Source organism: Macrobrachium rosenbergii, chromosome 8 (assembly GCF_040412425.1).
Source record: "Macrobrachium rosenbergii isolate ZJJX-2024 chromosome 8, ASM4041242v1, whole genome shotgun sequence".
In the NCBI taxonomy this organism is placed as follows: domain Eukaryota; kingdom Metazoa; phylum Arthropoda; class Malacostraca; order Decapoda; family Palaemonidae; genus Macrobrachium; species Macrobrachium rosenbergii.
The window spans coordinates 6,960,227-6,972,803 of NC_089748.1; the positions used below are offsets into that span (position 1 = coordinate 6,960,227).

Here is a 12,577-nt window from a genome sequence, read left to right on the forward strand (position 1 = left end):
TTTTATAAAATTAGCTGCAACTGGGAACTCAGGAAAGAAGGAATTTAACTGGTGGACTACCTACACAATTGGGTAATCCGGGGGAGGGGGGCCTACCAGAGAAGAGTGCTTATGAAACCTGACAGTGGTAGTCAACAGACTCTGGTGGCCTACTTACACAACTGGGTAATCTAGGGGAGGGGGGCTTACCAGAGTGTGCTTATGAAACCTGACAGTGGTAGTCAAAGGGTTTTCTAATAAATTGGAACAAATCCTGCCTTAAACCCGGCAGACATTTTGTGGCTAGAACTTTGTTGGGATACTCTTTGTAGCCAGATGTCTCTTCCAACCAGTACTCAGACCAGAATGAGAAAGGACCTGAAAAGTTCCCTGCATGGTTGGAATGAATGCTGGACCTGTTACAGTCTGCATCTGTGTTAGATCCAATCTTCAGACTGCAACTACAAAATGTAAACAGAGTCTAGCTCTCGCATGCAAGAAAAAAGCTTTGTTATCACCTTCAACCAAGGAGTCACAGAGTTGGGATGATACTCTGGCCACAGACCTGGAAGGAGTCTCTGGCAAAACAGGTCGATCTGACTCCCGTCTGTACGAGTGATAATGCATATGGATGCCTTCTTGACAGGGTGGGGAGGCCATTGGGAGGATCATCGGTAGCGGGAAGTTGGTCACCTGTTCTAAGGTAGCAGGAAATTGGTCACCTATTCTAAGGAAGTGTCATATCAACTTCCTGGAGCTAATGGCTGTCTTTCTGTCCCTCAGACAATATGACTGTAATGTCTTGCATCAACAGGTTGGGCTCACACTCAGCCCCTCTCAATGCAGTAACGCTATCTATCCTAAGAATGCCACAAGCAAGGAAGTGGTACTTGCCTGCAATTTGCCTACAGGGTCTCTCAATGTAATAGCAGACTCTCTGTCAAGGAATACAACAGCCTCAACAGAGTGGATGTTGCACAAACACTCCTTTCAACTGACTGCCAACATGCTTCTGTCTCTGGAAGTGGACCTGTTTGCCACATGCGAGAACCATCAACTTCCAGTGTATGTGTCTCTGAACCTGGACAATCAGGCAATAGGAAAAATGCATTCTTACAAGACCGGAACAAATGAAGAACAATATACCTCTTTCCTTCATTGTCCCAGATTTCGAAGGTTTTAAACAAACTACTAACTTTCAATGGAACCACTTACTGAGTAGCCCAAATTGGCTGAAGTCATTGGTTCCTTTTGCTTCAACCAGGCGAAGATATACTGTAGGTTCCTTTACTGTCTGCTGTTCTATTCCAGACAGTAGGAGGGAAAGTTGTCTATGCATCCTCCTTTCTGAGCAGAGACCTTCACATTTGGATTTTTAAATCTAGTCTACCATGAAGATTATTCACCCACCACTGCTAGGCACCTGGTGCAAAAATTATGGGCTTCTTCTATTCGACAGTACCAGTCTGTATGGACAGTGTGGTTGAATTACATCCATGCTGAGAGACCAGTTGAGATCTCTGTTGAAACAGTTCTACATTTTCTTATCTTTTTGAGGACAAGTGCCTTGCTATTACAACAATCATGGCATAAAAGGCAGCATTGTCAGAACCCTTGCTTTATTGGTTTAGAACTGATTCTAACAGAAATGTTACTTTAACTTGTCTGGCCTTTTGCATTGCAAAGACTGGCTCCTACAAGGCTTCCCATTACCTGGTCCCTGAATAAGGTGCTTAGACTCCTGTCATCCCCTCAATTCAGTGGGTCCAATACAACTACAACCATATGCTCTAAAAGGCCGTCTTCTAGATTGCTTTGGTACCAGAAACATGGATTAGTGAACTGAGCTCTCTTTAACAGGGAAAACACTGTCACTCATACATCTAGCTGTTATTTATTATTGTCTCATAGCCAAGAATAACAGCCCATTTAAAGAAAATCACATTCTGATAAGGGAATTCAGTATTTCAGATAAAACATTATGCACAATTCAAGCACTCAAGGTTCACATAAACGTCATGGCAAACGTCCCAGATGTCTGCTTTTCCTACACCCTAGCACAAACAAATCACTCTCTCTACATGGGCTGAGAATGATTTTAGTGTCCCTGTAATATTTATAAATAACTGATTGAGTGGTTCATGTTATGGGTCCTGTTCAGTTTTGCTTTTCTTATATTAACGCAATTCAGTTTTGTTTTAGTGTTGGATGACTAATGTAATTAATTTTTCTTTGCTTTTGGTTTTGATGTCAGAAATTAACGTAAGTTTGTAAAATCTTTTTATTTATGTTCACTTTTGGTTTCCACTTTATTATTTAATCACCTCATTTAGGAGGTGGTTGGCTGTTAACCATCTTTGGGCTCTCCCATCCTTTTGTATGTTTTCCTTCTGTTTTCATATTTGCGAGCATGTGTGGGAATGTTCAGCAGTTGCTGTTGGGCAGTTGTGTTTTCTTCAATGTCAGGGTATCCGAAGGACTTTTAATCATTGTGCAGCCTCCCGGGAGAAGGGGGAGAGAAAGACTTCATGTCTTGCCTGTTTGGCTTGAGTGAGACGTACCGCTCAATTGTCTTAGTTCATCAGTGGTCGTAAGAGACGATCATTTTTTGCATGCCGCTGCACTGCTTTTGCCTCGCTGTTCCAATATATCCTTGAGATCGTCACTCGATGCTTCAGCGGCGAAGAAGTGTAAGCTACTACTAATATTTTATTATCCTCATGATAAATATTGCTGGTGGATTTTTGCTGATGTGCATCAGTCCAGGAGAGTTTGACCCTATGTGTGTGACCCATTAGGGTTATAAGATTATTTCATCGCCGGTCTGCAATATCAATACAGTATACTGATTTATTGTATCGCCAGTCAACATTATTTACTTATAGAGCAATCTGCAGTTGTTTTAATGAAAATGTCTATTTTTGGTTTGTTGTTAGGTGTAGGGAATTATTGTATTTAGCTAGGTTTAAGGATTCTTTCTCTCAGTACCATTTCCTGTTGTGCACTTGTGATACAGGTTGACCATCACTAATCTGGCAATCAGTAGTCCGGAACAATCAGTAATCTGGCACAAATTTCGGCTACAGTAATTTCTGTTTCCACACTAATTTTCAAATTTCCCGGGTCGCTGCGCTAACTCGCTCGCCGGCCGGTTTGATTTGGTGGCGCAGTGTGCTGCCTCAACAAACTGGAGGTGTTTGTAAACACAGGAATGCTTTTGCTGTTCCATTTTTACATTTATTATTGTCTTTTGGCCTACGCTATGGTATATCGTGATAGGCTACATACTGGTGGCCTAGCCTACATTATACTTAACTCTATTCACATATTAACAGTATTATACAAACATCAACATAACGAATGTGCATCTTTTTCATGGATCTTTTAAAAGTTATGCTTTACTACATTGTATCCAATTGCGTATATTCTCATATTGCTTTTTTATTATAAGTTGCGATCAATGTTTTGCTTTTGGAATCGATAATATTTGGTGTTTATTTCGCCGCATTTAACTCAGTTCAGAGAGCTTTTCTTGCTTCTAGTAATCGTAAATGAATAGATACTTTTTTATTTGGGACAAGGATATTTTTCGTTATACAAAATGTTTTTAAATCGAAATATAACTTAAATACATTTCGTTGTGAAATTAATTTAGCTATTTTTTTTCGTTAATATGTGATGTTCGCAGGAATCGCTGCTGGCCGTTTTGGGGGCATGTTTGTTTTGTGTAAGAAAAAAATCAAGATTCCGTTTGCTTTTTTCTCTTGATTTCATCATAATACGAGCTTTGTTATTTATCTTTTATCGGAGTGAAAACAGCAGTAATTTGTATTCTTTTCATGCCCAGTAGTTTTGATTAAAATACATTCTCTCCAATTTTATTTACGGTCAAGTTTCATCCATGTTGCCGATGCACGATAATCTATAGTCATTAGCAGCTTGAACATGGCTTCCCTCAGCTTCAGCTACAAATTGCAGCATAAAGTTACTGTAGCAGTATATTTCCTTGCCGATCTTTTCTTCAAAGTTTAATGAGGGTATAGTGTAAAAATATATCAGTCCTATTGTACAGTACTTAACGTCATTTGTAACATAACTACAGTAATTGTTTAACCGTACGATGGTTGAAATACAAGCAAAACAGTTGTTATCCGGCACGATTATTAGCAAAACAAAAGTTTCCCGCTCGGTTGTTTATGGCTGCACGCATTTACGCAAGAGTATAACGTTATTAACAATACTTTTATCATTCTCTTTTACCTTTTGAACTAGCAGATGGAATAAAGAGATGGAGGAAAAGAAGTTGGTCTCTCTCGCTGCCTGCGCTCTGCGTGAAATCTAAAAAAATATTTCCTAAATATTTTCGTATCGGTATTAATTGCTAACCCATCGTAAACTTGAAATATCGTAAGTCGAATTACCGTAACTCGAGCACTACCTGTATTTGATAATTGTCTTTTCTTTATTAACAAACTTGTACTGATTTATGGGATATTTTAATTCTAAGATGAGGTGCTTAGCTACTGTGTTTCATGTATTCTAGCCTAATAAATGGTTAATCCGGTAAAATGGCTAATCCGGCACCCTCTAGGTCCCAATGATGCCGGATTAGTGATGGCCAACCTGTAATTCTTTGTCACAGTATGTTTGTCTTCCCACCTTCTATAGCTTTCTCTCCTCCTGCTGGCATGATTGTTAGCTAGGAGACTCTGTGTTTATTACTTGTTAGGTGTGTGGTCCTTTCCTTTTCAGGTGATTATGTAATTAAGGTGGTACCCATTTATGTATAAATATATTTGTTATTAACGGTTTCATACATAGTGTTTATTTTGCCCTTCCTGTTCGTGTTTTGAGCTTCATTTTTGCTGTTCCAAGGGCTATCACCCCACGTAATAGGAGTAGATAGTTTTAAGGTGGATCTTTAGAAAGAACTAGTAATGGAATTCGTTACAGTCCCTCATTAAAAAGGCGAACCCTCACTTCTTTCCTAAGTCACTTGACATACGGAAGGTAAGTACAGTACATTGTTGGCTTTCATTGGCAATGTTTCTTTCAAAGAAGTCTCTGAGTGTACAGGGTGGTCATCAGAGGCAGCATTCCTGAAACACTATTGCCATGAGCTCAAACAACTTCAACTACACTGCGTATCAATAGGTGGTATGGTAAGTCCTGTGGTAAGTCCTGACTCCTTACGCCCTTCGGCAGAGAACCAGCAGTCTTCTTGATGTGGCAGTCACGCTGAGATGTTGCTGGGAAAGGTGGAGTACTCCCATGGCCAAACACACCATATCTGGGTGAGTCACCTTAAAACTACATGACTTTATGCATACACAGTATATAAGTTCATGTTTTGTTTCCTGTTCTTTGTTGCCAAAGCCTAATGGGTATCTGGAATAAAGAATATGGTTGATAACTTGTAACTTAACCTTGGACCAAAATTTCTAGGCTATTGGGGTTGATTTATTAGTAGCTATGTCAATTTCCTTTGTAAGCTCCTTTGAGGACGAACAGAGGCTAGATTATCAAAAGAACAGGTTTTGACGTATGAAAATCCAATTTTTGGTAGCTGCTGTGAGTCCTCAAACCCACCTACTTTCCCTGTCGAAAAAGCATGGGACTTGTGTGAACACTTACCCTGCAGAGACCTAGTGTAAGTACTGTAATGAGGAAAATGGGCGACATACAGTAAACCCCCAGGATTTATGCTCTCATGATTCGCAGACTCACGTATTCACGGATTTCTCTTTGGAACATAACCCATTATTTGCGGAAAATTCTTTTTCCATCTTTTAATATGGCATGGCATGTCTAGGTGGTTTAACATGGATACCATTTATTTTCCTGAATTTCTCCCATATTTTTTGTATGTGAATATTAAAAAGATCTGATAAATATTTCCTCCATGAAATTATTCTTCCTTATATTACTTCTTTCTTAAATTTTGCAGATATTCTGTTGCATAGAGGTTGTAATGTATCAATTTCTAATCATATACTGTAGTAATTTTTTAAAAATTTCCTTCTAATATCAGTAATGTTTTTATTAATTTTAATTTTTTTCAAATTATCCAGTCATCTCCCTACTGAGTGTTTTATATTCATTTACTTTCTTAGCTTATCAGGCCATCATGGAACTTTGTGTTTTGTTGGATGAGGTTTTGATTTTGGTATTGCTTTATAAGCAGCATTTTTAATATCAACAAGAAATTTATTCGTTTCATTATGGTTTTTAGAATATTCAAATGGTGGGATATTCCTAGTGTGCATTTCATATCGCTCCCAATCTGCTTTATAAGTACAGGCAGTCCCAAGTTAACAGCGGGGGTTCCGTCCACAGCCAAGCGCCACTAACTGAAAATCAGCAATAATAGCCAAGTGCCGTAAAACCAAAACGCCATTAACCGATGCCGCCGGTAAGCAAGGATGGCCTGTATTATAGTGAGGGACATGTTTTGCAGGATTATTTTGTAATAAGGAAATTAGTATTGGAAAATGATCACTGGTATACAAGTCATCAACTGTATTCCAATCTAATCTGTCTACTATACTTGAGGTACACAGAGTTATGTCTACTGAGCAAAATGTTCCATGTGTTTTGAATAATATGTGCTGATTTTGTCATCATTTACACAGCACATGTCACTTGAATCCATAATTTATTCTACATTACTTCCTGCTCTATTTGAGTTTGTGCAATTATAGTCCCATATTGGGTTGTGAGCATTAAAATCACCTACTATTAACCCTTAAACGCCTACTGGACGTATCATACATCGACTAAAATTGTCTGTTGGGTGCCAAGTGGACGCACCGCACGTCGACTACAAAAATTTCAACCTTGGTCAACTTTGACTCGACGAAATGGTCGAAAAAATGCAATTGTAAGCTAAAACTCTTACATTCTAGTAATATTCAATCATGTACCTTCATTTTGCAACAAATTGGAAGTCTCTAGCACAATATTTCGATTTATGGTGAATTTTTGAAAAAACTTTTTTCCTTACGGCCGCGCTGTAACTCAATAAAATTTCAGAAATTTTTTAGTCATTTTGTCGTAATTTTTGCACTGTTTTATATTACCCGTTACATAAAGTTTTATGTATGAAAATGTGTGCAATTTCATGTACAATACAGCAAAATACAACCCATGGTTGTAGCTTTTATCAGTTTTGAAATATTTTTATATAAACCACGATAACTGCCAAAATTTCAACCTTCGGTCTACTTTGACTCGATTTAAATGGTCAAAAAATGCAATTGTAAGCTAAACCTCTTACATTCTAGTAATATTCAATCATTTACTTTCATTTTGCAACAAATTGGAAGTCTCTAGCACAATATTTCGATTTATGGTGAATTTTTGAAAAAACTTTTTCCTTACGTCAGCGCCAGAAATTCTTTAAAATCACGTTGTCGTAATGTTTGCACCGTTTTATATTGGTCGTTACATAAAGTTTTATATATGGAAATGTGCACAATTTCATGTACAATACAACAGAAAATAACTCATGGTTGTAGCTTTTATCAGTTTTGAAATATATTCATATAAATCACGATAAATGGAAAAAATACGACTTTCGGTCAACTTTAACTCAACCGAAATGGTCGAAAACTGCAATTGTAAGCTAAAACACTTACAGTCTAGTAATATTAATCAATTAGCTTCATTTTTCAACAAACGGGAAGTCTCTAGCACAATATTTCGATTTATGGTGAATTTTTGAAAAAACATTTTTTACGTCCGTTGCCATTTAATTCATGCATCATTTTGTGATAATATTTTCATTGTGTTGCTTTGATCGTTTTACAATTTTTTATATACCAAAATCATCGCAATTTAATGTACAATACAAAGAAAAACAAAATAACCCATTAGCTTTAACCGTTTTGCTCACAGCGCGATTTGTATAAAATTATATATGAAATTTTTTTTTTTTGCACTGTCGTATATTTCAATATTTATATATGATAATGATATTTTTTTCATTTCTGATGGTTGCATACTAAACTTAAGGCAATGACAAAAAACATGAGCCAAAAATGAACTCTTAATCTTAAAAACTAAGCGTGCTGTGATTTTTTGAAAAAATCTTTTTTTCCGCTTCGGCGCTAGCTCCTGAACGCCGCCGGCATACGGGAGACGTTTTTGTAAATAGAGGCTCAGCGTTTAAGGGTTAATGTACCCATTAAAATCACCTACTATTAATGTAAGTTCCTTGGCATTGTTAAGTAATTCTTTAAGTTTATCAATGTCATAATTTTCATTAGGTTGGTTGTATATATCATAAATTACATACCTGATATTTGCAAGTCAGTAATGTTTACAGGTACTTTGTCATAAACTACTTTGTTAAGTACAATCACTCAAAAATGTTTTGCAACATACTTCAAAACTTTTCGAACAACAGCTTATAATAGCGACATCTGGCGCTATTTGGCAACTCAGTTGTAAGCGCATGAAACAACTGAACACTACTGGTGGGTCCGAGAAATTACCTGCAGTTTCCCTTAAACAGGGCTTTTGCTGATACTGCTTACTGTTGTCATACTTTACTTACTTAAATGATGTTACTATGAAACTTCAGAGGTCATCGCTGTTCTTATGTTTTAATATTTTCATATTTTCATCTCCAACTGCCATCGCTATCATTGTTTTATCTCCTTCATATGTGTGAACTTTGTAGACATAGGCCTACGACTGCTATAAGTTGAACTATTAGTCTTATTAACATCAACAAATACAACTTTTGTAAAGATTTGCTTGCACATTATTATTAATCAAATTTTTGAATTACTAATCCTATGTATATTGTGAACTAGTGAAACTTAATATTTTTGTAATACATTGAATATAATCACGCGCGCACACACACACACACGTGTGTATAATGCCGTTATCATGTGTAATTTCTCATGTCTTTCATTGTTACTTAGGCCTATCATTTTGATGCCTCTTATGAAATTAACGAATATATAACGCCTATTTTTCTATTTCTTATTATCTAAGTTTCTAAAGAATTAAAATTAGCAAGAAGTTCAACATTAATCTAGTTAATGCTAAATGCCAGCAGTGAAGAAGACTACCATGCTCATCAGTGGAGAATGTCTCCTCCTCATCGCAAAAGATGACTCTTACAGAAATCATCGGCCACTGGATTATATTATAACGCAAACCCTAGCCTCTATTCTTTGTGTTTCGCTGATATGAAGTGTTTCTTGGCAGGAGTATGATGAAATAGTATCTTGGTCTCATGTAGCCTGTTACTGATGGTTTGAGCAGCAACTTGAAGGGAAAGCGTAATGTTCTCTCTTTATAGCAACACTGGTTGTCAGGGGAGTTAGGCGGAGCTCCTTCAGTGATCATCCAATGATGATCCTTAACAGTAGTGCAACAATGGGGTAGTCCTCCACTTTTTACAATGAATTTATCATATTTCCTTGTTCTCTCTGTTGTTGTATCCCTCTATACATGGTTGTTTTATTTACACTAAACTGCCGAACAATATCTACGATAGAAACATTAGTCTTATGCAAGCTAATGATTGTGGTGCGGCCGAGTCTGTTGCCCATCTTATCGGTGCAAGTGACGAGACAGTTTAGTTTAACTTTCCTGCCCGAATGTGGAGTCACACGATAACATACGTTGTGAGATTTTTCCTTTTTTGTTTTTGACAACGATAATGGTTGAATTCTTTCTTTCTTTATTTGTATATAATTTCACTGATGATTATTCAATAATATTTTATTAGTCAATAAGTTTTTATCTGGATTTGAAATATAGTTTCTTCTTTGACACTCTTGCCCAATCATCTGAAGTGAAATTTTTCAAAATGTTTCATAATTTTTCATAACCTGAAATTTTCACTCACCATTCTTTTTTATATTATTAACCGTATGATTAATAACCAAAATCGAATAAGAAAATTACATTTCCTTGTAAATATCAAAAGAACAAATTACTGTTAGGTGAACGAAAACTTCTGGAACATGTTGAAAACTTCTGGAACATGTTGCAAAACATTTTTGAGTGACTGTACATATATGGCTGTGCCTAAATTTCCTTCTTCCTCTCATGATGTAGATGCTGAGGTGTATTTACCTATTGTTAATACAGTTTTGTTGACATGCAAACATAATATCATTGGTTCATATTCTTTTAGTAATCATCGTATTTCTCCTAGATGTAATCTGATCTGTAAACCATTGTATAATACAGCTATTGAAAATATTTTGCTATATAGTGATCGAGTCTTGTTTTCTTTCATTTCATTATCAATTTAGATTTTTTCTAATAATTTACTCATGACACTTAATAAAATTTCTTATAATGTTAGTTATACCATCTTTTTTTATTTTTTGTTATTATTGTACAATTCAACAAAACAACTGCTACAACCATGTGTTACCATGTACTATATTTCTTGTTTAATTTGTTCTTGCACCAATTATTGGTGATGGAGTAGTCTCTTCTTCCTTGACATAATCATTCTTATCATTGATATGGTTCTCTTCAACTTCTTTGGTGTTTTGGATATCTGCTTCCATCTGTTTTACTATTATTTCCGGGGATAAAGGTATATTCAGCAATATAAAGAAACATGCCAAGTGCCATTTTCAAAATATAATAAATTAAATTAAAAAATATTTTGGCCCAGGATGGCGCTTGGCATGTTTCTCAACTGATAGGCTCATTTGTACCTCTACTGATCCTAGAAAATAGCAAGATGAGAAATGTATACAAAATTATATGAACAGGAGCTCACCTTTGTCCTCTAAAGGTTCCCCATTTGGTGCAGGTAAGTTCTGAGCTTGTACATTCACTGGTCGCAATACAAACAGCTGGGTTGCAGAAGGTAACTGTAAACTTCCTCGGGGTGGTACTGCTCTAACATTTGGAGAACTAGAAAGCTGAGGAGGTTCATCACTACCACTTCCCACACCACCGCCATCACTCCCACCACCATCACTGCTGCCTCCACCACTATCACCACCAACAGCACCTTCACAGCTACCACCCACTGCATCATCAACCCAATGACCTTGAGAATCTGTCTGTGAACTCTCTCCAGCCATCAAAATGTCACCATTTTCCCCTCTATTTAGATTTTCTCCATCTTCTACCTGCAGCAGACAAAATATTCCAATAATTAAGTCAGATACAAACACACTTAATATTCTACAATAAAAGTTAAGTATCAAATCAAATACCTCTTATTTTTCAAGAATTTTAAAGCAACATATAAGCACTGATGAAAATTAAAATAATGTAAAATACTGTAAATAAATTAATCTTTACCCCTAGACTGGTAATACTAGTTTCCAAATCAAAATAAAAGTTATATGATTTCTTTTTAACATAGAGCAAAGGCATAATCACTATTATTATCACTATGAGCATTTTTACATGGTTTTCCATTTATGAAGTTAGGGATGCCTGAACTCCCATCAAGTCTAGGTCAAAGCACCAAAAAAAAAAAAATAATACTACATTTATCCCTCAAATTCCATGGAGGTTAGGGGTGCTAGCTTTCCACAAAAATAAAAAAATTCACAAATAACTCCTAACCCTCAAAACCAACAGTCCTCATATTGCATAGGGTATTGTTGGTCATAAACGTTCATCATCATCATCATCAATCCCTCCAATGACACATGATGCAGAGGGCCTGTGTGAAATTCTGCCACTTCATCTTCCACAACTCTCCACTTATCTCCAGCCTACTTTGTCGTAGGTCTCCTCCAAGTAGGTCTGGGTCTTCCACTTCTGGTGCTCACAGGAGCCCAGCCGACACTATCAAATAAAGTGTTATTTTCTCAAGGGTTGTGCAAAGGCACTTGCAAACCATTGTCATGTCTTTCATTATCATCTCATCTTTATATAGAAACTCCATAATTTATCTTATAGTATAGTAATTCTTACACTAACTGCCACCGAACTCCTAATATATTTTTCTTAAAGCTTTATTCTCAGTGACTAAATCATTTAAATCTAGTTTCACTGTCATGAGGAACTTTCAAGACAGAGGATCTCTGAGTGGGGATGTAAAACATACGATTTGCATGCCTACGGAGATCATCCAAAGATTTTCCTGAATGGTGGCTAGAACTGTGCTGGATGACTTCATAAAAAATGGAGTCAAACGTATGAACTTGTTTAAATGGGAAACATGGAGGACTGCCCTCCAACCCCGTGAAGCTTTGGGAACAAGGAACAGACAGTTGCAAAATCCTGGAGCCAAATCCATAGCCTGCTCTACTGCCAACTTGTTCACGAGCATGTTGATCTGTTGCAGAATCAGGAACTTTTCTGGATGATATAGGTAAGAAGGGAAAGCTAAAGGAAGAGCAGAGAGGTGGAGGTGACACAAACAGAATCATGTAACCCTCCCTCAGTACATTCACCACCATGGATATGCCCCTAGGTCCTGGCAGACGTGCCATAAGTTGGTCAGTCAGCCCCAAACTGGGACCTAAGGAGAATTCAAGCCAATCCTTGCCACCTTTTTCAGGTTTACCCTTTCTCTTGAAGGACTATATAAACTGAAAGGGCTTCTGGAAACAGAGGAAGAAGGCTTGGAATAATTTTCAGCCCTAAATTC

At 36.9% G+C, this 12,577-nt stretch overlaps 1 protein-coding gene across 2 annotated transcripts in view; it reads right to left on the reverse strand.

Moving 5' to 3' along the window:
* The window catches only part of LOC136840581 (ubiquitin carboxyl-terminal hydrolase 19-like), a 270,035-nt gene that overhangs the window by 99,530 nt on the left and 157,928 nt on the right, over positions 1–12,577 (reverse strand). For both annotated transcript variants that reach the window (XM_067107228.1, XM_067107229.1), the window contains exon 14: positions 10,742–11,099. In XM_067107228.1, the coding sequence (XP_066963329.1) occupies positions 10,742–11,099 (358 nt within the window). The remainder of the gene's footprint in view (positions 1–10,741; positions 11,100–12,577) is intronic.